This window comes from Furipterus horrens, unplaced genomic scaffold (assembly GCF_987537825.1).
Source record: "Furipterus horrens unplaced genomic scaffold, mFurHor1.1.pri manual_scaffold_1, whole genome shotgun sequence".
Taxonomy (NCBI): Eukaryota; Metazoa; Chordata; class Mammalia; order Chiroptera; family Furipteridae; genus Furipterus; species Furipterus horrens.
Genome location: NW_028327171.1, coordinates 97,309,884 through 97,337,666, shown reverse-complemented (window position 1 = coordinate 97,337,666; position 27,783 = coordinate 97,309,884). Strand labels below are relative to the sequence as shown.

Genomic DNA, 27,783 nt, shown 5'->3' with positions numbered 1-27,783 from the left:
ATGCTTGTTTTATGGATACAATATCATCTCAATTCTGAGAATGTTACAGGGTTATTTTTTAAAAGTTTTCTTCTGTTTCCTGTGTTGACTTTGTTTCTTCTGATTTGTCTTGATGTTTTGTCTTTCTTTTTGGAGACTTACCTGAAATGTTTAATGATACTTAGTTGTTTTTTCATATTTCACAATGAGTTGTTAAAAAGCTGTTGAGTATGCTTGTCTGTGTTGGTGGCCCTGACTGTTGAGTGATGAGGTAGTGAACTAGTATTGCTGTGAAACTCAAAAATATCAGCACTTGTAGATGTTTTTGTTTTGGGGTTAGCTATTATATATATATGTATACACACACATGTTTTATATTCCAGAGCAGAATCCTTCAGCCCTATACGTAGGAGTGGGGATGGTGGGAAGGGCATGACATACTGGAAGCTGGGTCGGGGAAGTGAGTGCTTGGGGGTCTCATGCTTTAGGAGGTTGAGCTTTACTTTACTCATTTTCACTGAGGAGCCTCATCTTGTTCACTTCTGTGTCAAGTATCCCTGGGGCTGAAATCCTCTGGTTACATTTCACAGAAATAAACTTGTCTCCTGTGGTTGGGGCAGAAAGGGGAAGTCATCCAGCTGCATAGAATGTATGTGTGTGTGTAGTGGTGGTGGTGGTGGGGGTTGGTTTTTATTACTGCATCAGAAGACTCTTTCCACCAGTCCCCTCAGTTTTAACCTCATATCTCTCATCCCACTTTCTGTGGTAGCTGGAGCTTCCCAGTCCTGAACCTTCCCAGGCTTTGGGAGGCCAGATCAACTTGGCTTGCTTCTCCATACTATCTCCCTTGAGAAGGTCTTACACTTCAGTTTCTTTTCATTCTCTCCTACAGGGTGGTACTTAGTCTTGCATAAATGTATTTTTTAGTCTTTTTAGAAACGTACTTTCTGTTTCTTGTAACACAATAGCAAGCTTAAGGGCAGACACTGTCTTCTGACTGTTTTGCTTCCTCCACATCTCAGTATATAGTAGCTGCTTAGTAAATATTTGTGTTTGCCTAATAAAACCTTATTTTTCCTGCTCTTGGCTTTCTTTCCTGTGAGTTTCTGTGAAAGGAAAGCATAATTATTTTGCTTCCTTGGTGTCCTAGAATGTGCAGTGGAAGTTAGTATTTGGTTCCTAAAAGCTAAATAGATTAAAATTATCTTCACTGTTGCTACACATCCCCAACCCCTTCTTTAGTAGAGAGGCAGTAAGTGGGCACTATCAGGTTCTTCCTTTGTCTTGACTCTTGATTTAGAAAAGGACAAGATCAGTGTTTTTTCTCTATATAAAGTATTTCCTGGGTTATTTGGGGTCTTTTTCGGGACTCAGTCTTAGGAACCCAGAATTGTAATTTGCTGGACCAAAGCCCTAAATCACTGATTCCTGTATGAAAAGATCTATCTGGTAAACTACTGGAGATATTTAATAATGTGCATACAGGAGTAGAAGTTAAACATGTACTGCAAATTCTTAAAAATAATATATTTGATTTTTTAAAATGATATTTTATTGATTATGCTGTTATAGTTGTCCCGTTTTCCCCCTTTGACCACCCCCATCCAGCACCCCCAACTCTATCAGGCCATTCCCACACCGTTGTTCGTGTCCAAGTGTCATGCATATAAATTCTTCAGCTACTCCATTTCCAATACTATACTTTACATCCCTTGTAGCTATTCTGTAACTACCTATTTATACTTCTTAATCCCCTCATCTCTTCACCCATTCCCCTACACCCCCTCCCATCTGGCAATGATCAAAACACTGTCGGTGACCATGATTCTTTCTCTATTCTTTTTGTTTGCTTAGTTTGTTTTTTATTTTTTTTATTTTTTATTTTTTTTCTTTTTTAATGTTCTTTATTGATTATATTGTTACAACAGTTCCAATTTTCTCCCCCTTGTTCCCCTCCACCCAGCACCGCCCTCCCCCAGCAATCCCCCCCAAGTCCATACCCCTGGTTCATAAAAATTAACTATCCCCCCCCCTCAAATATTAGGACCCTTTGTAATCTTGTAAAGGACAATGGGCGAAGGTCTCAAGCTCCTCTAGCTGCTTCAAGCTGGACATGGTCGTCGTCCTACCTACTCTTGGGTCCAGAAAACCCTAATAAGAGTGGGGGTGTGGAGGGGAGGGTGGCCTTCCCACATGGGGAAGGATCGTGCAGACTCCAGGTCTGTCTCCGGTCAACGACGTGCTTGGTTTAACAGGCTGGTGTCCTTGTTGTGTTCTGGGGGCAACAGATTTGGCGAAAAGGGTTAAAAGACATCATTCAATCCATAACTACTAGATGACAAAAGGCAGGGATTAATTTTTCAATGTTCCATATTAGGGAAAAAAAAAAAAAAAAAAAAGGCTTCTTTGTAAGAACGTGTGCTAGGCACATCTCGCCTGTCCAAAACCCTTTTGCCCATTATACTTAGTTTGGGCTGAGGTAAATAGTTTAGGTTTTTCCCCCTCTCAGACCTCTGGGCCTTTTCTGTCCAAGCCATTAGGATAGAAAAGAGAAACCCGTTTTAAAGTGAAGCCCACAGACCACCCCATTGTTCCCCAACCCAGCCATTTAGTTCAGCCAAACCGTTGAGTCTCAGGAGGCAGTGCTGCAGAGAGGATTAAGTGAGGCTTATGCGTACAGATAATCACTCAGGTAATGCGATCATTGGCTTATGTCCTTTGAAAACAAAAAACACGTGTTAATTTATGTAACATAACCCGCAAACAAGTCTCTAAATCTGGAGAAGAAACTTTTAAGACGGTTAGTTGCCCTGTTTTATACTCTACTACTGATCATTGTGATTTTCCTCGAATAATAATTTTTCTCCCTAAGGTTACCCTCCTTGTCTTTAAAGGGACTACATTAAGTCCATTTTTAATTTATCCTGTTCGTTTGCATAAACATAACAAGAGCAGCAAATGATCACTTATGATCTTTAGTTCTGCTTTGCTGGAACTTACCCAAGGAATATTTGGGGTGACCTTCAGTCTGTTCTTCAGGGCACAGAAGCTGTGCCACATATCTGGCATTCATCCTTGCCTGTACACACCTGTTTTTTCCAAGTCTTTCTGGTCTTTCCTTGTGCCTTAAGGTCCCTTCTAGCCATCTTTCAGGAAAACAACCTTCGTTCCTTCCCTGGAAAGATTGCTGTGGACCGCACAACCAACCATGGTACCAGGCCTTTTATCTCACGGGCTTTTATTACCTTTGAAAGTCATTCCCAGTTCCTCAGGGCTTTCTGGTAACAATCTGAGCCCAAGTATGTTTCCTTTAGGCTTGACATTCCAGTCAAAGACTTGGTCAAAAAAAAAAAAAGAAAAAAAAGAAAAAAGAACCTCTGTTGACAACTGGTCTTATTAGTTCTATGCAAAGGAACTTATGTCATTACTTACTTGTTTAGAATGCCAAACTCTGGAGGGATCAAATAGGGAGAAAAATATACAACGTGAAGGAAAATCTTTGTCCTAATATTCACTGAACTGGCATTTCCATTCTTCATATTTTCATTTTTCCCCCACTAAAAAATTTTTGTTTGTTTTTCCATTACAGTTGTCTCACTTTTTTAGCCCTCTTGTTTCCCTGCACCCTGTCCCTCCCCTCCCCCACATTTAGTCCCCACTCAGTTGCACCTGTCTGTGGGTCATTCATATATATATATATTTTTTAACTTGACCCATCCCCTTACACCTTTCTTTTCCTCCCCCCCGCCCCCCTTGTTACTGTTAGTCTACTTCTTGTTTACATACCTCTGGTTCAATTTTGCTCATTTGTTTGTGTTGTTCATTAGTTTCCTGTAATAGGTGACAGCATAAGGTATTTTTCTTTTGTTGCCTGGCTTATTTCACTAAGCATAATTTTCTCTAGTTCCATCCATGTTGTTGCAAATGGTAGAAGTTCCTTCTTTCTTTCTGCTACATAGAATTCCATTGTGTAAATGTACCACAGTTTTTTGATCCACTCATCTACAGATGGGCATTTAGGTTGTTTCCAGCACTTGGCTATTGTAAATAGTGCTGCTATGAACATTGGAGTGCATAGGTTCTTTTGAATTGGTGTTTCGGGATTTTTTGGATATAATCCTAGCAATGGAATTGCTGGTTCAAAAGGCAGTTCCATTTTTAGTTTTTTAAGGAAATTCCAAACTGTTTTCCACAGTGGCTGCACCAATCTGCATTCCCACCAGCAATGCACCAGGGTTCCCGTTTCTCCGCATCCTCTCCAGCACAAGTTGTTTGTTGATTTGTTGATGATTGCCATTTTGACTGGTGTGAGGTGGTATTTCATTGTGGTTTTAATTTGCATCTCTCTGATGGCTAGTGATGTTGAGCATACTTTCATATGTCTATGGACCCTCTGTATGTCTTCTTTGGAGAAGTGTTTGTTCAGGTCCTTTGCCCATTTTTTAATTGGGTTGTCTGTCTTCTTGGTGTTGAGTCGTATGAGTTCATTATATATTTTGGAGATCAATCCCTTGTCTGAGATGTCATTGGCGAATATATTTTCCCATATGGTTGGTTTCCTTTGCATCTTGCTGATGTTTTCTTTAGCTGAGCAGAAACTTTTTAGTTTGATGTAGTCCCATTTGTTTATTCTTTCCTTTATTTCCCTTGCCTTAGGAGATATATCAGTGAAAATGTTGCTACGTGGGATATCTGAAATTTTCCTGCCTATTTTTTCCTCTAGGACTTTTATGGTATCACGGCTTACATTTAAGTCTTTGATCCATTTTGAGTTTATTCTGGTGTATGGTGTGAGCTGGTGGTCTAGTTTCATTTTTTTGCATGTCCCTGTCCAGTTCTCCCAACACCATTTGTTGAAGAGGCTCTTTTCACTCCATTTGATGTTCTTTCCCCCTTTGTCAAATATTAGTTGACCATATGAACCTGGGCTTATTTCTGGGCTCTCTATTCTGTTCCATTGATCTATATGTCTGTTTTTATGCCAGTACCAGACTGTTTTGATTACCGTGGCCTTGTAGTATAGTTTGATATCGGGTATTGTGATTCCTCCTACTGTGTTCTGCCTCAAAATTGCTGTGGCTATTCGGGCTCTTTTTTGGTTCCATATAAATTTTTGAAGTATTTGTTCTAGGTCTGTGAAATATGTTGCTGGTATTTTAATAGGGATTGCATTGAATCTATAAATTGCTTTGGGTAGTATGGACATTTTAATGATGTTGATTCTTCCCATCCATGAGCATGGTATACGCTTCCATTTATTTGTATCTTCTTTAATTTCTTTCTTCAGTGTTATGTAGTTTTCTGAGTACAGGTCTTTTACCTCTTTGGTTAAGTTTATTCCTAGGTATTTTATTTTTCTTGTTGCTATGGTAAATGGGATTTTTCTTTCAGTTTCTATCTCTGAGTTTTTATTGTTGGTGTATAAAAATGCCTTTGATTTCTTAATATTGACTTTGTATCCTGCTATTTTGCCGAATTCACTTATTAGATTGAGTAGTTTTTTTGTGGAGTCTAAAGGATTTTCTATGTACACTATCATGTCATCTGCAAATAATGACAGTTTTACTTCCTCTTTTCCAATTTGGATGCCTTTTATTTCTCTTTCTCGTCTGATTGCTGTGGCTAGAACTTCCAACACTATGTTGAATAGGAGTGGAGAGAGCGGACATCCTTGTCTTGTTCCTGATCTCAGGGGGAATGCTCTCAGTTTTTGCCCATTGAGTATGATGTTGGCTTCAGGTTTCTCATATATGGCCTTTATTATGTTGAGGTATGCTCCCTCTATTCCCATTTTGCTGAGAGTTTTTATCATAAATGGGTGTTGTACTTTATCAAATGCTTTTTCCGCATCTATTGATATGATCATGTGGTTTTTGTCTTTCATTTTGTTTATGTGGTGTATCACGTTTATTGATTTGCGAATATTAAACCATCCTTGCATCCCTGGGATGAATCCTACTTGATCATGGTGTATGATCTTTCTAATGTGTTGCTGGATCCGGTTTGCCAATATTTTGTTGAGGATTTTAGCATCTATGTTCATCAGCAATATTGGTCTGTAGTTTTCTTTCTTTGTTGTGTCTTGACCTGGTTTTGGAATTAGGGTTATACTGGCTTCATAGAACGAGTTTGGGAGTCTTCCCTCTTCTTGTATCTTTTGGAATAGTCTGAGGAGGATAGGAGTTAGTTCTTTCCTAAATGTTTTGTAGAATTCACTTGTGAAGCCATCTGGTCCTGGGCTTTTGTGTGCTGGGAGTTTTTTGATTACTGCTTCAATTTCACTAGCTGTTATTGGTCTATTCAGACTTTCTGCTTCTTCTTGATTCAGTTTGGGCAGACTATAGTTTTCCAGGAATCTGTCCATTTCCTCTAGGTTGTCAAATTTCTTGCCATACAGTTGTTCGTAATAATTTCTTATAATTCTTTGTATTTCTGTGGTATCAGTTGTGATTTCTCCTCTTTCACTTCTGATTTTATTTATTTGGGTTCTCTCTCTTTTTTTCTTGATGAGCCTGGCTAAAGGCTTGTCAATTTTGTTTATCTTTTCAAAGAACCAGCTCCTACTTTTGTTGATCTTTTGAATTGTTACTTTAGACTCTATGTCATTTAATTCTGCTCTGATCTTGATGATTTCCTTCCTTCTACTTGATCTGGGTTTTGCTTGTTGTTCTTCCTCTAGTTCTTGTAGCTGTAGGGTTAAATTTTTTATTAGAGATTCTTCTAGCTTTTTTAGGTAGGCTTGTATTGCTATGAACTTTCCTCTTAAGACTGCTTTCGCTGTATCCCATAGGTTTTGGGTTGTTGTGTGTTCATTATCATTGGTTTCCAGGAACTTTTTGATTTCTTCCTTGATGTCATTGTTAACCCATTCATTATTTAATAGCATGTTATTCATTCTCCATGAGTTTGAATGTTTTTGAGTTTTTTCCTTGAGGTTGATTTCCAATTTTAAGCCATTGTGATCTGAGAAGATGCTTGATATAATTTCAATTTTCTTGAATTTATTGAGGCTTGTTTTCTGTCCTACCATGTGGTCTATCTTTGAAAATGTTCCATGTGCACTTGAGAAATATGTATATTTTGCTTCTTTGGGGTGTAAACTTCTATATATATCGACTAAGTCCATTTGATCTAAAGTGTTGTTCAGTGCCTCAATATCTTTGGTGTTTCTTTGCTTTGAAGATCTGTCCATTGTTGACAATGGGGTGTTAAAGTCCCCTACGATGAGTGTGTTGCTGCCTATATCTTTCTTGGAGTCTTTCAAAATCTTCCTTACATATTTGGGTGCTCCTAAGTTGGGTGCATATATATTTATAAGGGTTATATCTTCTTGATGGATTTTTCCCGTAAGTATTATGAAATGCCCTTCTTTGTCTCTTTTTATGGACTTTGCTGTGAAATCTGTTTTGTCTGATATAAGTATTGCTACCCCGGCTTTTTTTTCATGTCCATTTGCTTGGAATACATTTTTCCATCCCTTTACTTTCAGTCTGTGTAGATCTTTTGTTCTAAGGTGGGTCTCTTGTAGACAGCATATATGTGGGTCATTCTTTCTAATCCATTCAGCTACCCTATGTCTTTTAATTGGAGCGTTTAATCCATTTACGTTTAAGGTTATTACTGATAAGTACTTATTCATTGTCATTTTTCCCCTTTGTACTCGTGTTCTTCTCTGTTTCTCTCTGTTTATTTATCTTCTTAGAGCAGACCCTTTAGCATCTCTTGCATTGCTGGTTTGGTGGAGATGTATTCTTTTAGTCTTCCTTTGTCTGAGAAACTCCTTATTTCGCCTTCCATTTTGAATGAGAGCCTTGCTGGGTAGAGTATTCTTGGTTGTAGGCCTTTGTTTTTCATTGCTTGGAATATTTTTTGCCATTCCCTTCTGGCTTGTAGTGTTTCTGCTGAGAAATCTGAGGATAGCCTTATTGGAGCTCCCTTGTATGTTATTAGTTGTTTCCCTCTTGCTGCTTTTAGGATTCTCTCTTTGTCTTTGGATGTTGCCATTTTAATTATGATGTGTCTTGAGGTGGGACTGTTGGGGTTCATCTTCATTGGGACCCTCTGTGCCTCCTGGATTTGCGTGACTCTTTCTCTCCTCATGTGAGGGAAGTTTTCTGTCATTAGATTTTCAAAGAGGTTTTCTATCCCTTGCTCTTCTTCTTCTCCTTCTGGAATTCCAATGATACGGATATTGTTACGTTTCATGTTGTCCTGCAGCTGTCTTAGAACCTCTTCAGTCTTGTTCAGTCTTTTTTCATTTTGTTGCATTGTCTGGGAGTTTTTGTGTACGTTGTCCTCCAGCTCGCTGATCCGATCTTCTGCTTCCTCTAGCCTGCTTTTAATTCCTTCTACTGTGTTCTTCAATTCAGAGATTGTATTCTTCATTTCCTCCTGGCTCTTATTGATAGCTTCCATGTCCTTTTTGATGCTGGTATAATTCTCAGTAAGTTCCTTATAGTTCTTCTGGAGTTCACTGTAGTTTTTCTGGAGTTCTTTGTAGTTTCCGCTGAGCTCATTTAGCTTCTCCATAATCCATGTTTTAAATTCTGTATCTGATATTTTGCTCCCCTCTATTTCATTTAGCACTCTTTCTGGGGATTCTACCTTTCCTTTTGATGGGGGGTTGTTTCTCTGTCTCCCCATTTTTGTGATTCCTTTTGTTTGTTGGTGCTTCTTTGAATGATCAGTTCTTCCTGGATCTGCCTCTGGTAGTGTCAGATCATGTACCAGACTGGCCCTAGGCAGCCTGTTGGAGACTTCCAGGGATCTACTGCCTTTGTCTCTCTTCTTTAGTTGTTACTATACTCAATCTGTGATCAGCCGTCTGGCTTAAGGACCGTGGGTGTGGCAACTTAATTCCTGTAGGCAAGGCTTTTATTTCCCCTTAGTATGACACCACTTGGAGGGGGATGGTCTGTCTGCTGTACTGGGGCTGAGTCAGCACGGGCTGGTCCTGGGAGGGGGTTAGTGTAGCTTCCACTTATTCCTCCGCCCTCCTGGATCTCCGTCTGTGTTGTCCTTGATGATATTTCTTTAATCTGTCTGGTTGTATTTCAGCTACTTTTTGGTGGATCTTTTTCTCTGGTTAGTTGATTGAGAGTCACTCTGCCCACCTTGTCTTGAGATCTTTTGTGAAGGTGCTGCTAAAACATAATTACACAACCCAGGCAAGAAACCCACACCCTCCAATGTCTCCCCCAAATACTATCCCACTATAGGCTGCAAATGAGCCCGTGTTAATATACTTGTGGAGATACTGGGACTCTTATTTCGTAGGAGAAACAGAAAGGAGTTGTTTTAAATGAAGGAAGGGTAATTTTTGAGCTGGAAGTTGATAGAGTATTAATATTAGCAATTGGGATCAAGGTTATGTAAGAGAGCAATTAACACTTACACTGTCTGTTTGAAAAGGAGGAGAGGGTTACAGTGTGGAGTGTGAAAGTTGAAGTGTATAGTATTAGGATTATATAATCGGTATATACTATATGATTAGCGTGGGAGGTAGGGTAGACACAACAGACATCCAGGTAGACAGACAGCCAGAAATTGAAAGAGAGGGCTGGGGAGGTTAGAAGGTAGGAAATAGATTGAGAGAGAATTTTTAAGGATAAAAATACAGAGTAGAAAATAGCAAGACAGGAAGGGAGAGAGGAAAGAGAGAGAGAAAGTAGAGAAGAGAAGGGTAGGAGAGAGAACAAAAAAAGAAGGGGAGGTATAAGAGAGGGGACTGGATTAAAATTCTTTTTTAAATTATATGTTATAAAAAAGATTAGGAGATTAAAACATGATATAAAGTTGCAAGATAGAGAGAAAGGTGAATATAGAGAGAGAGGAATAGGAGATAGGAAAGCAAGAGGATTTGGGAGGAAAGGAGCTCAGAGGAGGGAAGGAAATCAGGAGAAAGAGGAGATATTAGGGAGGGGAGGATTGAAATTGAAGAGTTGGCAAAAGATAGGATGAAGGAGAGAAATACAAGAGGTAGGGAAAGAAGTGGGGGGATGGGGTAGAAAAAGAGAAGGGGTAAGAATGGGAGAGTAAAGGGAGAGGGGGATAGATTAGAATTATAATTTGAATATTAAGAGATTAGAATATAAAGTGTAATAGGGAGAGAGAGAGATTATGTATAGGGAGAGAAGGAAAATAAGGACAAGAGATGAAAGAAAAATGAATGGAGACTGAAGGGGGACAAAATAAAGAAAGAAATTTAATAAAGTTGAAGGTGCGTAGCGCAGAAAAAGGAGAGGGTGAGAAAGGGAGAGAACTTAAAATTATAAAATTAACTGAGAATAGGATGCAGGGGAGAATGCTAAGGGGAGAGAAGGGAGGGAAGGGGAGAGGAGAAAAGGAGCGAGAATAAGAAGGGACTGACGGTAGGGGTAGTTAGAGAGAGAGTGAGAGATAGAAGAATGAGGATTTTAACTCAATTCAACTTTTATGCACAGTCTCTGGGTATTTTTGGTTTGTTTGTTTTTTGGTTTTTCCTTGCTTCCTTCCTGAGTCTGCTCCTATTCAAAATTCCATGAGTTTCAAATCTTTTCTGGTTGGTTGGCTGGCTGTGGGAGGGTTCTGCTTGATTCTGAGGTTGCTAGTCTTTTTTTCGTGGGCCTACCACCGCTCTGCTGTGAGCTGCCTTTAGTTGTTCCCTCCTGAGGCAGCCTCAGCCCTCCTCAGGCTTGTCCAGCTACTCCTTCCCTCTGTTGGTCCAGCCTGTGCTTGCCAGCAATCCCCGCCCTGCCTCCAGTCCTGTCTCTATTCCCCCGCTACAGCTTCTGCTCTCTTCCCTGTCTATATGCCTGCGCACCCTACCTCTCTCCCTGTCTCAAGATCGTCCTTTTGTTCTGCAGGACTCTGGCACAGTCGGTCAAAGCACTGGGCCCAGTGGCCCTTTCCTGCTCAGGGCCTCTCCCCTAGTCTGGAGCTTTGCAGTGGCTTTCCTGCCTGTGCTCTTCTCCTTGCCCCCAAACTTTCTCTATTCCGAGCTACCGCTTCCGCTGGCTTCCCTGTCTATCGGCCTGCGTGCTCTATCTTTATTCCTGCCACAGCACCGTCCCTTTGTTCTGTGGGACTCTAGTGTGGTCGGTCAGCGCAGCACTCTCCTTCCCCGGAGCTCTCTGCTGGTCTGGAGCTTCGCAGCAGCCCTTCCCTGCGGGCCCTTCTCCTTCCCCTAAAACCGTCTCCCCTCCAGAACCTCCGCCTCCGCTCTCTTCCCTACTTACACACCCTGCACGTCCTATTTCTCTCTTAGCCCCAAACCTGCCTTTTGTTCTGTGGGATTCTAGCGCGACTAAAGAGCAAACACTGATTTCAAGAACACAGTTCTCCCCCGGTCCGGAGTTCCGCAGCAGCTTTTGTGTGCTGCCGTTCTCCTTGCCCCAAAACTGCTCCTTTGTTCTGTAGGGCCCTAGCGCAAGTGCTGGGCGCGCCCGGGATGCCGAGCTTTCCGTCGGAGGTTGCAGCTGAGGATGTTTCTCTCTAGACTCAGGTCACACAGTTTCTCCCAGTCCTGGTTGTTCACTGTTCTCTCCCTCCTCTGGTTTTTTCGGCCAAATCCTCTCCCTAGCTCCCTACAAGAATTCACTCCCGGCTAGTGAGCTCTCCGGCTTGATACTGCAAACGCACGCAGTCTCAGAATGACTAAGCCTGCAGTTTGTGATAAACTCCTCCACCCCCCTCCACACTGCTCCCACGATCTCCTCCCCGTTCACGTTATCAGATATTCCCACTCACTCAGTCATTCCTCCCCGAGTTTGTTCCTCCTGGATTGTCTCCTTAACAGGAGCGAGCTGAGAACACTGTTCCTACTCCGCGGCCATCTTGGTCCCCCTGCTTAGTTTGTTTTTTAGATTCAATTGTTGATAGATATGTATTTTAGCCATTTTATTGTTCATATTTTTGTCTTCTTTTTCTTAAATAAGTCCCTTTAACATTTCATATAATAAGGTAATGATAAACTCCCTTTAATTTTTTCTTGTCTGGGAAACACTTTATCTGCCCTTCGATTCTAAATAATAGCTTTGCTGGGTAGAGCAATCTTGGCTGTAGGTCCCTGCTTTTTGTAACTTTGAATATTTCTTGACAGTCCCTTCTAGCCTGCCAAGTTTCTTTTGAAAACTCAGCTGACAGTCTCATGGTGACTTCCTTGTAGGTAACTAACTGCTTTCCTTTTGCTGCTTTTAAGATTCTCTCTTTATCTTTAAGTTTTGGCATTTTAATTATGATGTGTCTTAGAGTGGGCCTCTTTGCACCCATCTTGTTTGGGACTCTGTGTGCTTCCTGGACTTGCATGTCTATTTCCTTCACCAAATTATGCAAGTTTTCTTTCATTATTTTTTCAAATAGATTCCTAATTTCTTGGTCTTTCTCTTCTCCTTCAGGCACCACTATGACATGAATATTGGACATTTTGAAGTTGTCCCAGAGGTTGCTTATACTGTCCTCATTTTTCTGGATTCTTTTTTCTTCTTCTTGTTCTGATTGATGGTTTTTTGCTTCCCTATGTTCCAAATCATTGATTTTATCCTCAGCTTCATCCACTCTGCTGTTGTTTCCCTGTAATTGTTCTTTATTTCAATTAGTGGATCCTTCGTTTCTGAGTGAATCTTTTTTTGTGCTGTTGAGGTCCTCACTAAGTTCCTTGAGCATCCTTAAAACCAGCGTTTTGAACTCTGGATCTGATTTTGTTTAATTCTTTTTCTGGAATTTTGATCTCTTCTTTTATTTGGACCATATTTCTTTGTCTCCTCATTTTGGCAGCCTCCCTCTGTTTGTTTCTATGTATTAGGTAGAGCTATTATGACTTCCTGTCTTAGTAATATGGCTTAATGTAGTAGGGGTCCTATGGCACAGCCTCCCCTATCACCCAAGCTGGGTACTTGAGGTGTATCTTTTGTGTGGGCTGAGTACACGCTCTTGTTGTTGAGCCTTGGTGCTGTTGGCAGGTAAAAAGGAGGGATACCCAGTGACTGTGATCACTGACTCCCACCCTCCACCTGCCATGGAGGATCAGCTGTGCAGGGGCAGAGTGGTGGTGCTCTGACGTGGTCTGTAGGTGTTCACTCGGTGTGCAGGCTCTGGGGTTTTTCGGGTGGTGCAGGCCAATGTCAGCCTCTACCCATGTTTTTCCCGGGGCCACCCTGCCTGAGCTATAAAGCAATCTGAGATGGCTGCTACTTGTGCTGGGCTTGAAGATTACTAGGCAAAGCCAAGCTGTGAATACTGGCTGGATTGCTGTTAGTGCTGGGTCTAGGGCCACTTAGCAAGAGGTTCAAGGGCTGGGGGCTCACTGAGGCTGGCTGTTGCTTGTTTGAGGGGATTTAGGATGTTGTGAAGCATGAGCCAAGGCCAGCCATTCATATGGAAAAGCTACTGTTAACAGCTGTAGGTTGGGTGGGACAGAGCTTCATTGGATATCTAAAGTGGGACAAAGAGTGTTAGCCAGTTTGATGGAGTCTGAGATATGGCTCCTGCCTGCCAGCTCTGTAGTTGTGTGAGGGATGGTTCAGGAAAGGGACAATGGCCTATGCCTGCCTTTATGTCTGGGAGAAAGTTGTTTCCCAGCTCTTGCCTTGACACTTTAGCTCCTCCCTGTATGCCACTGAAGCCTTTCAGTCTGCTATCCTGGTGCTGGAGCTCAGAGAGGTGAGTATGTAAGTCCGTGTGTGGGTTCTTTAAAAGGAACTGCTTGGGCCCTGGCTGATGTGGCTCAGTGGATTGAGTGCTGGCCTGCAAACCAAAGGGTTGCTGGTTCGATTCCTGGTCAGGGCACATGCCTGGGTTGCAGGCCAGGTCCCCAGTTGGGGGTGTGTGGAAAGCAACCACACATTGATGTTTTTCTCCCTCTCTTCCTCCCTCCTCCTCTCTTTAAAAATAAATAAGTAAATAAATCTTAAAATAAAATAAAATAAATAAAATAAAAGGAACTGCTTGGGACTCCAGGAATTTCTTCCACCAACTCAATTCCTGCTGGTTTTTGCAACCAAAAGTTATGGGGACTCATCTTCCTCTTACTGAAGCCCTGGGCTAGGGAGCCTCATGTGGGGCTGGGACTCCTCACTCCCAAGATATCCCTCCCAAATTTTTATCCATCATATGTGGATGTGCGACCAGTCCGTTTTGTGTCTTTGCCTCTCCTACTAGTCTGGATGGATGTGGTTTCTTTAATTCTATAGTTGTCAGACATCCACTCAACTTGATTTCTGATGGTTCTGAGTGATGGTTTATTTTACTTTTCAATTGCAGGTGACACTACAAAATTTTTAATAGCTGAAGAATAAAAAACTGAAGTGCCTCTTAACACAGCTTAAATATTTATCAGTAATAGACTGATAATAAAATAAATACAGTTTTTGGAAGGTATAACATAGATAATAATATCTAAATGCTATGTAGAAGAATCTCCAAGATATATTTTTTAATTAGAAAAAGTAACTTATTGTTTATAGTATTCTTCTGTCTTGGTTTAAAAATTTTAAATACACACACATCAGTATAGAATATTCTGAAAGGATACACAAGTAACTTTACAGTGGTTGCCTCTGCAAAGGGGTCTGTAAGTTTAGTTTTTATTCTATATCCCTTCAGACTATTTATATTTTTTGCCATATGCACATATTATGTTTTTTATTTTTAGAATTGTTAATTAAGAAAATAAAGAATAAAGCAACACTTTGACATAAAATACAGTCTTTTTGAAAAGCTTAGTAATAGAATATACTGGGAGCATGACACCAAAACTCAACCAAGTGACATAGTTTTCTCAACCTGTTGTTGAAATAAGTTTGTGGTTCTGTTTGACAGTAAAGAATAACATTAAAATCTAAAATCTTTAAATGGTCTTAAAAGCCCTCATTGGCCGCTTCTTTTACTACTCTTCTCCTTACTCTTCCTCCAAAATGCCAAACACAGCCCTGCTTGAGGGCTTTCTCTTTCTGTACCCTCTTTCTTCAAGTACATACAGGGCATATAGTTCCTTGTACCTCCTTCAGGTTTATGTTTAAATGTTGCCTTAGAGAAAGGCCTTCCTCAACCTCCCCGTATAAAATAGATTATAACAGAATGTCAGTCATTTTGGGATGCTATAAGAAAAATACCATAGACTAGGTGGCCTAAACAACCAGAATTTATTTCTTACAATTCTAGAGGCTGGCAAGTCCAAGACCAAGGTGTGGCCAGTTTGGTTTCTGCTGTGGGCTCTCTTCCTGGTTGTGTCCTCACATGACAGAGAGAGCAATCACCTCTCTCATGTCTTTTCTTCTAAAGGTATCTCATTTACGAGGGATCTACCCTCATGACCTAATGATCTCCCAAAGGCCCAACATCCAAATACCATCACAGCAGGCATTAGAGTTTCAACAGGAATTGTAGGGGGACACAAACATGCAGCCCATAGCATGGAGTAACTTCTGCCATTTCTCTGGCCTCTCCTTACCCTGCTCTATTTTTCTTTGTAGCACTTACCACCTGGTTATTTATATATATGTATAAAATTTCTCAAGGTCAGGAACTTTTTCTGTTTTGTTTATGATATCCTTAGTGCCTATGACAGAGCCTGACACAGTAGATACTCAATAAATACTTAGTAAATGAACGATGGACAAAGTTTTAGAATAGGTTGCATTTCAAAAATTTTAAAAGATACTATCACATAGGTGTGATGAAACCAATGCTTTAAGTTTCTTCTGGCAAGCACTTACCTTTCAGTGATGCTTTTAAACAGTTTATTTTCTTTGGCAGAGCAAGAATATGATCCTGGACCAAGCCTTTAAATATATAACAGAATTGAAAAGGCAAAATGATGAGCTCCTGCTTAATGGAGGAAACAATGAACAAGGTATTTTTTCTTCCTTTTTGTTGTTGTTTTTCAATGTTCAGGCCTTTGTGGCACAGCCAACTCATATTAGTATAAAGAAGACTTTTTTTGCCCAAAAACATTATTAAGACTATGCATTCAGTCTGAGAGAAGAGTGTTGAAAATAAATTAATCTTGGTTTACCTTCTTTCCCCATTCTGTGAGCAGTTCTAATATTGCAGGCATATGTAATTTTGATTTGACTTTGGATTTGTCTGTGTTTTTTGTTTGCTTAACTCAAAAATAATACTGGATCTCTGTTGTTCTATCTGGGTCTTCCAGCTCACGGAAGCCCATAAGAGGACGTAGGGGGGAGTCCTGCTCAGTGTAACTTAAAAGCAAGATAAAGATATGCCTGTGCCCAGACTTAACTGTGAATTTTCTCAAAAGACCGCACACTCAGTTTATAATTGTTTATATTACATGTAACGTGTGCGTCAAAGTAATCATTTAATATTTAGTTTTCAGATAAAGGTGAGTTTTTTTATTATCAAATGAATCTTTTTTCACTGAACTAGAGAATGGGTTTCCTTATAACTGGAAAGAAAAGTATCACAGGCAAGTATAAAGCTTGGAGCAGTAGGCAAGTTTGAATTGCCCTTTATTTGTGTCTCTGCCAAGAGCAGAGAGAGAATTTCCTGTGACAACCCAGGAGGTCATATTAAAAGGTGAGAAACAAAGGCAGAATTTGTGGAGGTGGTGGCAGTGCTGGGCTGCGTTTATAAGAAGCAGGAAGGATATTAGAAAGCATATTCAGAGTCAGGTTCAGAATTTCCTTGTTTCCTTTAGTTAGATAACAACTTACCCCTTAACTTGGTCAGCTGGCTTTTATGGCCCAGGCCTGTCTTGCGATGCCACCAGGCGGTTAGGTACATGATCTATGTTCGGTAGCCATAGAAGGGGTATTAGGCTAGAATGACTTTTCTAATGAGGGTCTCTTTGTTATCACAGCCCAGTGGCTGAGACAATCAAGTTATTTTGGGGAAAAGGGAAACTATTGAAAAATACAAGTTGCGTGGGGCTCAGAAAGAGCTGAACATCAAAGCCAGGGGTTGGAGCAGCAAATGAGTCAGCCTAAGTGTGGCTGTGTTGTCATCTCTGTCATCATCCTTTCTTTGGTTCTTTTTTGTGCATCTGTTCTGTCTTCTTTTTATCTCCCAACAATTTCCTGCACATACAGTGCACATGACAGTCTAGAACAGTTGTCAGAGCAATGACCTTGGGAATAAGGCCCACTTGGGTTTGTGTATTGCTTTCATTTGTTGCTCAGATACCTCTGGCCAGTTACTTAACCTCTCCAAGGCTCAGTTTCCTTATTTTAAAATGAGAATAATCATATTACATATCTGGTTGACGTTAGACAAGTTTTGTAACTACTCTGAGCCTGTCTTTCACATCTGAAAATGGTGATGACAATAGGTAGTTCCCATCTCATAGTTGTTATGAAGATTAAAAGAGATAATCCTGGTAAAGCACTTAAAGTCTGGGAAGTAGTAAACATTTGATAAATATTATCTGTTGTGATTATTGTTATTATTAAATGAGACAATAAATGAAAAGTTCCAGGCATATATAGTAAGTGTGCAGTGAGAACAACCATTATCATTCTGTCCATAAAAATTATTTTTTAATTTCTAATGTTCATGGCACATTGGCATTTTTTTGTGTCTCTTAGTTTAAATATCTGGGGAAAGTAATCTGATAGTCTCAGCTTATCCTTGTGAGAATAGAACTTTTCATTTCAGTCTACCTCATAGGGCATTGGCCTTGAGGATTGTCTGCTCTTAGCAGAAGTGGGGAGAGTACCTACCACTATGGCAAGGGAGGTAGGGATGTATGGGATCACAGAGCATAAAGAGCAGCAGCCCAGGATGCCCCCTTAGTAGGATCCATGGGTGAGGCCATCTTCCTTAGAAAGGAATAGGGGTGTGACAAACATCTTCATTACTCAATAGTGTATATACATGGGCCCTGCCAAGGAAAAGGCAAGTTTCATCATTAATGCTTTCCTCCCTACTCTACCACTTTACTTCTTACATATTCTGCTTGGTCTTTGTTGTTTCAAAGGGTAAAATAGAAACTAGTGTAAAGCCATTTGTAAAAGAGACTCTCTATTACCATTATACGTAATGTTAGCTGTTGTAGCATTTGAATGCTGTTATATAGATGTTCAATGTTATTTTCCTAGCATGTTACTATGATTCAGTATGTCTTCCATTGCTTTACCTTTGTAGCTGCTGTATTGGGAGTTTTTGAATTGGGAATTTTAAGATTTTTACATTATGAATAATTTTTGACCTTTGAGTTGTTGATCTTTAAAAATACATACTTTAAAAATATGGGCTAGAGGTTTGAGATACCATTCTAAAAACAAGAAAGCTTGTATTAGGACATAGCTAAATATTCTTAATTGAGGTATGTAGAATGCTAGAATTAGACTTCAGTAGTTCTTGTATACAGTTCTTAATTTATTATAAACACTGACACTTACAGGTAATTGTTTCATTTTTATTTTTAATATTGTAGCTGAAGAAATTAAAAAGCTACGTAAACAGCTGGAAGAAATTCAAAAAGAAAATGGCCGATACATTGAATTACTGAAAGCAAATGACATATGCTTATATGATGATCCCACAATCCACTGGAAAGGAAATCTTAAAAACTCAAAGGTCTCTGTTGTTATTCCCAGTGACCAGGTTCAGAAAAATATTATTGTTTATTCCAATGGGAGTCAGCCTGGTGGAAACAGCCAGGGAACAGCTGTTCAGGGGATAACCTTTAATGTTGGTCATAATTTACAAAAGCAAACTGCCAATGTGGTGCCAGTACAGAGGACTTGCAATCTTGTGACTCCTGTGTCTATTTCTGGAGTTTACCCTTCTGAAAACAAGCCATGGCATCAGACTGCAGTTTCTGCACTGGCTGCCAACCAGCCTGTTCCTCTTTGTCTTCCGGCTACCATTCCTACTCAAAATATTCTCGAGCTTTCCACCTCCGAAAGCGAATCAAGTGTGCTTGGTGCCACCACTGGCTCCCTGATTGCTATTCCCATTGGACCTGAATCTCACCAACATCGTCCCATGCACACAAGTCTAAATGATCAAAATTCTTCTGAAAATAACAATGGGAACGAGAACCCCAAATTATTGAAGAAAATGGCCCCTTGTGCCACAAGCATCCCCTCCAGCTCCTCAGCAACTGCCACTAAAATAAACCACGGAGGCAAGTCCTGCCCAAGCATACAGGATTGCAGAAGTGATTTTCAAACCACCTTTGTTGTTTCAGTTACCACCACGGTCTGCTCCCAGTCTCCCAGCTCTGCAGGTGATTCCTGTTCAGTGAGCATTAGCAAGGGTACAGACTCAGCAAAAGGCACCATAACAGTGGCCCCATCTGCCCCTGGAGGAGGGAAGACCACCACTCCCGTAAGCACTCTTCCTGCAAACCCTTTGGATAATGGGTGGGCTCTTTCTTGTTCTTTGCCTTCTTCAGCTGTTAGTGCTTCAGATATGACAAACATTAACAGCCTTACTCGAATTTCCTCAGCTGGAAACACGCAGACAACGTGGACTACTTTGCAACTGGCAGGAAACACTATTCAGCCCTTAAGCCAGACACCATCTTCTACTGTGACTCCAGTATTAAATGAGTCTGGTACTAGCCCCTCCACAACCAACCATAGTAGACATGAGGCTACAGGCATCAATTTGAATAATTCCTTTCCAGCAGATGGGCAGCCAGTTGAGCAAGTAATTGTAACCTTGCCTTCTTGTCCATCTTTACCTATGCAGCCACTAGTTGCCCAGCCACAAGTTAAATCTCAGCACCCCCCAAATATTCTTCCGTTGAATTCAGCGATGCAAGTGATTCAGATGGCTCAGCCAGTCGGGACAGCTGTTAATGCAGCTCCAGCTAATCAAAATGTTATCATTCTTCAGCCTCCCAGCACCACTCCATGCCCAACAGTGATGAGGGCAGAGGTTCCCAACCAAACTGTAGGTCAACAGATAGTGATTATACAGGCAGCTAATCAGAATCCTTTGCCACTCCTCTCAGCTCCACCTCCTGGTTCTGTTCGGCTCCCTGTGAATGGAGCCAATGCTCTAATAGGGTCTAATTCAGTGCAAAATGTTTCAACTCCACAGACTTTTGGGGGAAAACATCTTGTCCACATATTACCAAGACCTTCATCTTTATCAACATCTAATTCAACACAGACTTATTCTGTTACCGTGTCAAACCAACAACAGCCTCAAACCATTTCTTTAAATGGACAGCTCTTTGCTTTGCAGCCTGTGATGTCTTCATCAGGAACTACCAACCAAAACCCTATGCAAATTATTCAGCCCACCACCAGCGAAGATCCAAATACCAACGTTGCCCTGAATACATTTGGCGCTTTGGCCAGCCTCAATCAAAGCATATCACAGATGGCTGGGCAGAGCTGTGTACAGTTGTCTATTAGCCAGCCTGCCAATCCTCAAATTGCTGCAAATAGTCAAACCATCCCAGCTAACTGTGTTTCATTAACAGCAACTGTAGCATCTCCCATGGCAACAGATAGTTCAGCCACACTACCCAGTATTTATAATCTAGTGACTACTCCCTCAGTGAACACTGTAGCTTGTTTGCCTAATGTGAAATCAAAAAGGCTGAATAAGAAGCCAGGTGTCAAGAAACACTTAGCAGCTAACAAGTCAGCATGCCCCCTGAATCCAGTCAGAGATGTGGGCAAGGCTGACTGCCCCAGCACTGAAGGCTCAGTAGAGCCATCATGTAATGCTGGACTGCTGGAAAGCCCCCCTCTTGTGCTGCCATCTGTTGCTGTGTCCAAGGCAAACAGCACTGTAAGTGTTTCTGGTTCACATCCTTTGGATGTTCTGAATTCAGAATCAGTGATACCTGAGTCTGTACCCAAATCTAAGTCAGCAGAAGAATCTAATTCACCCTCCCAAGAGTCTGTAACAAATGAACATTTTTCAATGGCCCCAGCAAAATCCAAAGATTCTGTCCCCATAGTGCAACGAGAGACATCTCAGGATAAGCCACCCGCTAGTTTGGCATTGTCAGATGCTGCCAAACCCTGTACTTCAGCCAACGTTTTGATTCCACCTTCAAACGATCCCCACATTTTGGTTTCTCAGGTTTCTGGTTTACCATCTGCCACTAGCACTACAAGTACCGACTCTGTTTCTGAGGTAGAAATCATTGCGGAACCTTCCAGAGTTGAGCAAGATTCATCAGATGGAATGCAAACCCCAGGTCTCTTAAAGGAGCAAGGTTTAACTGCTTTACTATCTGGTCTTGCTAAAGAAAAAGACCCCCAGAAAGCATCTCTTTCAGTCCAGGTGGACCACCCTGACTTTTCTTCAGAAAATTCTAAAATAGTTGATTCAGGTGTTGATTTACATCCCAAACAGGAGTTGTTACTGATGAACAGTGAGGATAAAGATCCAGGACAGCATCATTCCTGCATCCCTGATCAGGAGGGTATTCATGGTTCTTTGCTCAACAGTAGGCAGGCTGACTCTCCCATGTCAACCAGCTCTGGCAGTAGCCGTAGTTTTTCAGTTGCATCCATACTTCCTGAAACAACCAGAGAGGATGTCACCAGCAATGTAACAACTAATACGTGTGACAGCTGTACCTTTGTAGAGCAAACTGATATAGTTGCTCTTGCAGCAAGAGCTATTTTTGACCAGGAGAACCTTGAGAAGGGAAGAGCTGGCACCCAGGCTGATATAAGGGAAGTTACTTCAAAGCCTTCTGAAGCATCATCTTTAGAGGGAGACCAACCTTTCAAAACACAGATCTCTAAAGAGAATGGCCCAGGTCAGGAAGAAGCAACACCAAATGAATTTAATTCTCAGGATTCAATAGAAGCAGCTGTGGATAGGCCCCTTGAAAAACCAAGTTGTTCTGTAGGCATTAAAACATCAAATGCCTCTTTGCAGGTTTCAACTTCTCAGCCACCAAGCATCACCAGTTTAAGTGTGAATAATCTTATCCATCAGAGCAGCATTAGCCATCCTCTTGTCAGCTGTGCTGGATTAACCCAAAGTTCAGAGCAAACAACTGTTCCTACTACAGTTAATATGACTGTTTCCTCTAGTTCCTATGGTAATCAACCTCCAGGACCACCTCTGATGACTGAATATTCCCAAGAACAACTAAACACTAGGACTAGTACTATACCAAATTCACAGATTCAAGAGCCACTCTTAAAGCCAAGTCACGAAAGCCGTAAAGACTCTGCTAAGCGTGCTGTCCAAGATGACCTTCTACTGTCTTCAGCTAAACGTCAAAAGCATTGCCAGCCAGCTCCCCTCAGGCTTGAAGGTATGTCCCTGATGAGCCGAACTCCAGACAGCATTTCTGATCAAACTCAAATTATGGTTAATCAGATCCCTCCCAACTCTTCAAACTCAGTTGTGCCTATTAGCAACCCAGCACACGGAGATGGCCTTACACGATTATTTCCACCTAGTAACAACTTTGTGGCCCCTGCACTGAGGCAAACTGAAGTTCAGTGTGGTTCTCAGCCTTCAGTTGCTGAGCAGCAGCAAACCCAGGCCAGTCAACATCTGCAGGCCTTGCAGCAGCATGTTCCAGCTCAAGGGGTATCTCACCTACACAGTAACCATCTCTACTTAAAGCAGCAGCAGCAGCAGCAGCAGCAGCAGCAGCAGCAGCAGCAACAACAGCAGCAAGCAGGGCAGTTAAGAGAGAGGCATCATTTATATCAACTGCAGCATCACATACCTCATGCAGAGAGCTCTGTCCACTCTCAGCCCCATAATGTCCACCAGCAGAGAACTCTGCAACAGGAAGTTCAGATGCAGAAAAAAAGGAATCTTGTTCAGGGTACTCAGGCCTCTCAGCTTTCCTTACAGTCGAAGCACCATGGGACTGACCAATCCCGACCCAAGAGTGGTCAGCCACATCCCCACCATCAGCAGATACAGCAACAGATGCAACAGCACTTTGGAAGCTCCCAGTCAGAGAAGAGTTGTGAAAACCCTCCAACTAGCCGCAACCACCATAACCATCCACAGAACCACCTCAATCAAGATATTATGCACCAGCAGCAGGATGTTGGAAGCAGGCAGCAAGGATCAGGGGTTTCTTCTGAACATGTATCTGGGCATAATCCGATGCAGAGGCTCTTGACATCAAGAGGCATAGAGCAGCAAATGGTGTCCCAACCAAGTATTGTGACTAGACCTTCAGACATGACCTGTCCTCCACACAGACCAGAGAGAAATAGAGTTTCAAGTTATTCTGCTGAAGCACTCATTGGGAAGACATCTTCTAATTCAGAGCAGAGAATGGGTATATCAATTCAGGGTTCTAGAGTTTCAGATCAGCTTGAAATGAGAAGTTATCTCGATGTACCCAGAAACAAGAGTTTGGCCATTCATAACATGCAAGGTCGTGTGGACCATAATGTTGCCTCAGAGATCCGCCTTTCTGACTGTCAGACATTTAAACCAACTGGAGCCATTCAACAGCCCCAGAGTAATTTTGAAGTACAATCTTCAAGAAATAACGAAATAGGTAACTCTGTGTCATCAATGAGGAGTATGCAGTCTCAGGCTTTTCGAATTAGTCAAAACCCTGGTCCACCATCAATTGACCGCCAGAAGAGATTGCCTTATCCACCAGTTCAGAGCCTCCCAACAGGAAATGCTATCCCAGCAAGGGACAGTGAAAATACATGTCATCAAAGTTTCATGCAGAGTTTACTTGCCCCTCACCTTGGTGATCAGGTCATTGGAAACCAGAGATCACTCTCAGAACATCAGAGGAATACACAGTGTGGTCCATCCTCTGCTATTGAATATAATTGTCCCCCAACTCATGAAAGTGTCCATATTAGAAGAGAGAATGAAAGTCAGAATAGGGAAAGTTGTGATATGTCCTTAGGTGCAATTAACACCAGAAACAGCACCTTGAATATTCCCTTTTCAAGTTCTTCTTCCTCAGGAGATATTCAAGGTCGAAACACAAGTCCCAATGTTTCTGTACAGAAGTCCAATCCCATGAGGATTACTGACAGTCATGGGACCAAGGGCCACATGAACCCTCCGGCCACAACCAATATGCATGGGGTTGCAAGGCCAGCATTGCCACATCCATCTGTGTCTCATGGAAATGCAGATCAAGGGCCTCCTGTACGTCAGACTAGTTCTTCAGTTCCCCAGCGTTCAAGGCATCCCTTGCAAGACAGCAGCGGTTCTAAAATTCGTCAGCCCGAAAGGAATCGTTCTGGAAACCAAAGGCATAGTAATGTCTTTGATCCAAGTCTTCCCCATCTTCCTCTGTCTGCTAGTGGCAGTATGATTCTTGGACGCCAACAACCCACTACAGAGAAGAGAGGAAGTATTGTTCGTTTCATGCCTGATAGCCCACAAGTACCTAATGATAATTCAGTGCCTGATCAGCATACACTATCACAAAATTTCGGTTTTCCTTTTATTCCTGAGGGTGGCATGAATCCACCAATAAATGCTAATACTTCTTTCATTCCACAGGTTACTCAGCCTAGTGCCACTCGAACTCCAGCTCTCATCCCTGTAGATCCCCAAAATACTCTACCTTCCTTCTATCCCCCATACTCTCCAGCTCACCCTACACTGTCCAATGATATTTCAATCCCTTATTTTTCAAATCAAATGTTCTCAAATCCTAGCACAGAAAAGGTAAACAGTGGAAGTTTAAATAACCGATTTGGATCAATTTTATCTCCTCCAAGACCTGTTGGTTTTGCTCAACCAAGTTTTCCTCTTCTCCCTGATATGCCACCAATGCACATGACCAACTCTCACTTATCCAATTTTAATATGACATCTTTGTTTCCAGAAATAGCTACAGCTCTTCCTGATGGCTCAGCAATGTCACCTTTGCTTACAATTGCAAACTCCTCGGCCTCTGACTCTTCCAAGCAGTCCACAAACAGACCTGCCCACAACATAAGCCATATTTTAGGTCATGACTGTAGTTCAGCTGTTTAAATACCGATAGACTAAACGTAAATGTAACAGGTGAGATTACAAATGTATTAGTGTGTGCATGCACACACACATGCACACGAAGAGAAAAATTGCGTGTATGTATGCCTTTGTGTTTGTATAATCAATTTCCAGTTCTCTTAGGAATGTAGGGAAGCTGTGTCAGAGTTGATGTGAATACTGAGTTCTCAAAAACAAATTATCTTTCATTTTTAACTGCATCATGTGCTTTTTAAATCTTCCAAGCAGATTTGCATTTTGAAGTTTGATTTGTAATAGATGCTAAATATTAATCATCTGGAAGCCGGGTGAAATCATCCTGGCATGTGTTGGGTAGTGGGAAGGAACCTAGATTTTAAACTTCATTGTTGAAAATATGTAAAATAGTTGAAATAGTTGATTGTTCTCCAAAAATACAGATAGTTCAATATAGCACAATGGCTCATAACCAAATGCTGGTTGATGTCAGCATCTAGAACAGCTTCTTCCCCTTGGCAGGTGTTGAATTAGTGTAGAATGAATGTTCATGGTTAAAGGCAAACAGTTAGCAAATAAATGAGTTGTTTAATCAGCCTTTATTCCCAAGATTTGGTTTAGGTAGAGGATTCTTTCTTAATTATAACAAATTTTCTGTGTTTCATGTCTTGTTCCTCAAATTAGGGAACTGTTTATCCTTTTAATGTGCCAAGATCCTTTAACTAAAGCAAAGGTCTTCCTTAAACAATTAGCCTTAAAAATAGAAAACTAAAAGAAAAGTACATAGATATCTTCCATTTTGTACTTGGATTTTGCATTAGACCATAAGGATAAGAGCAGTTATTTTGTGGAGTTTTGCATGTGTTCAGTTAAAGAGTGTTGTTTCATCAGCTGAGTGTTGTCTTCATATTCTCTCAATTCTATTTATTGATCTTGAAATAGATTCTTTTATGTTTGTTTAATCAGCAGTGAATGATCAGTAAATAGTGCATTTGGAATCTACATAATTATTTGAGCCTTACTTAAAATATTTCTTTGCAAAGTCTTAAGCTCTGTCCTTATTTTCATTTACTGATATTTATATTTAAAAGATGGCATTGTATATTACATTATTATCCTTCATAGTAGAATTATAAAAAGAAGATGAATTTGTTCAATATTTTTCCTGATGGTAGATGTGAAATGGTGCTTCAAAAATCGTCTTTATATATGTCCATGTGTATGTGTGACTGTGTGTGTACACACAATTTTAAGATATAAACTGTTCATTTAAAAATAGGCCTGCCATCTGAAAATGGGAAATTGCGACCCAAGACCTGCTGAAGTATAGAAAAACTTGATGTAGGGGTTTTAAAAAAACCCCACTGAAGTTAATAATAAACCTAAAAAATATATATGTATATACTTATATACTGAATTTTGAAAACTTAAACTAAGTCAAAAACCATATATGCTCATGTTCTCAAACCCACTACTTTTTGTTGTTATATTCTGCCAAAAATGGGATGGAGTGGGGGAGATGCATATAAATAGTTCTGTATGCTCTGTTAACAAAGTGAACCCAAGGACCAGCATTTTCCACCCTCCTCAAAAACGCCTCCTAGGGCATGGCTAGAGCAGTGAACTCCAGTGAATACCTCTTCCAAAGACTCAGCAAAAGGGTCGTTTGTGCCTCTTCAACTGTTCTTAACCAAACTTTCCCATCTACTCATGCTGCCGACTGAAGCAGCCTTCCAGGGGCAAAAATATTTTAAATGAGAATAACTTTTGTATTTCTCCCTTCAAAATGGTCATGGGGAGGGATAGGAGAGCTTCATGAATAAGTTATTCAACAAGACCACAGATAAATGCAGTAGTTAAAAGTTTAAATTGAGAAATGTGAGATTTATGACTTGTTTTTTAGTTATCTTAACTGAGTTTTAAGCTTTAACATTCAGGTTTTTCTTTGTACTTGAAAGATCCAATCTGCTACTTTTAAGAAGGACAGGTTTTAGTGTGTTTGACTATTTATTCTCTGTCTCTGTGTCTCTTTCTCTCCGTCTCTGTCACACAGACACACACAGACACATGCACACACAGTATCTAGTGAGTTCTGAAGAACTGGGTACTCTTAGATAAAATTGTAACTAAGGTACCAAGCTAGGGAGAAACTCAGTTTGGACATTTCAGTGAAAAGGCCTCAAAGCCTGGAACTTTCAGATACTTCTCTGTTGCATTGTTTATGTTTTTCTCTTCAGCTCTGTTCAGAGGTACAGTCCTCAGAGCTTTCATTCCAAGCCTGAAACACTTTGATCCTGAGCGAGTCTTTACCCCTAAATAAGGCTTATCTGACCACTTGAGGAAAGTTGTGACCATCTGCAAATAATTTGGCTACATTTAGCTCTAAATATCTTACAGAAATGTGCATACATATATAAAAGGTTATTTTACATATGAACTCAAGTCTGTAGGTGTTTAGAGCATAGTAATCTTATTTGATTTAAAAGCACAAGTGTATGAGATTTACCAGCAGTGTTGAATATGTGATCATTAGAGCTACCTGATTTTTGGGAAGGAGTTTATTTTAATATTTAATGATCTCTGGATGAAATTTTTGGCAAAGGATTGGCAGAGAACATAGTTTTGGTTATAGTAAATTTGATGTTATTCTTGGCTTGCTAATAATATATGACTAGCATGTAAAACCATTTTCACAAATAATTTTTTAATCTCTGGAAATACACAAGCTTATGTATGAGTTGTAAATAAGAGTCATTGGCTAAATCATTTTTCTCTTTTAGTATTATTAATCACATGAAATCAGTTAAAGAAAGTGGTTGATTCCTCAACATTTAACACGGTAACTTCCAATGAGGTGAAAACTTTAAGATTTCTCATCAAGTGTAAACTTTATATCTGTCAGTCATAGATAAAACAAATCAAGTTTGATGTAATTTTGTGTGTGTGTGCAAACAGGTTGTTTTGAGAGGT

At 40.7% G+C, this 27,783-nt stretch overlaps 1 protein-coding gene across 1 annotated transcript in view; it reads left to right on the top strand.

The window, feature by feature from the left end:
- The window catches only part of USF3 (upstream transcription factor family member 3), a 61,242-nt gene extending 34,386 nt beyond the window's left edge, over nucleotides 1-26,856 (top strand). Inside the window, exons 6-7 of the mRNA XM_090276732.1 lie at nucleotides 15,712-15,808; nucleotides 18,353-26,856. Of these exons, the coding sequence (XP_090132858.1) occupies nucleotides 15,712-15,808; nucleotides 18,353-24,840 (6,585 nt within the window). The 3' untranslated portion in view covers nucleotides 24,841-26,856. The remainder of the gene's footprint in view (nucleotides 1-15,711; nucleotides 15,809-18,352) is intronic.
- Nucleotides 26,857-27,783: the final 927 nt, after the last annotated feature.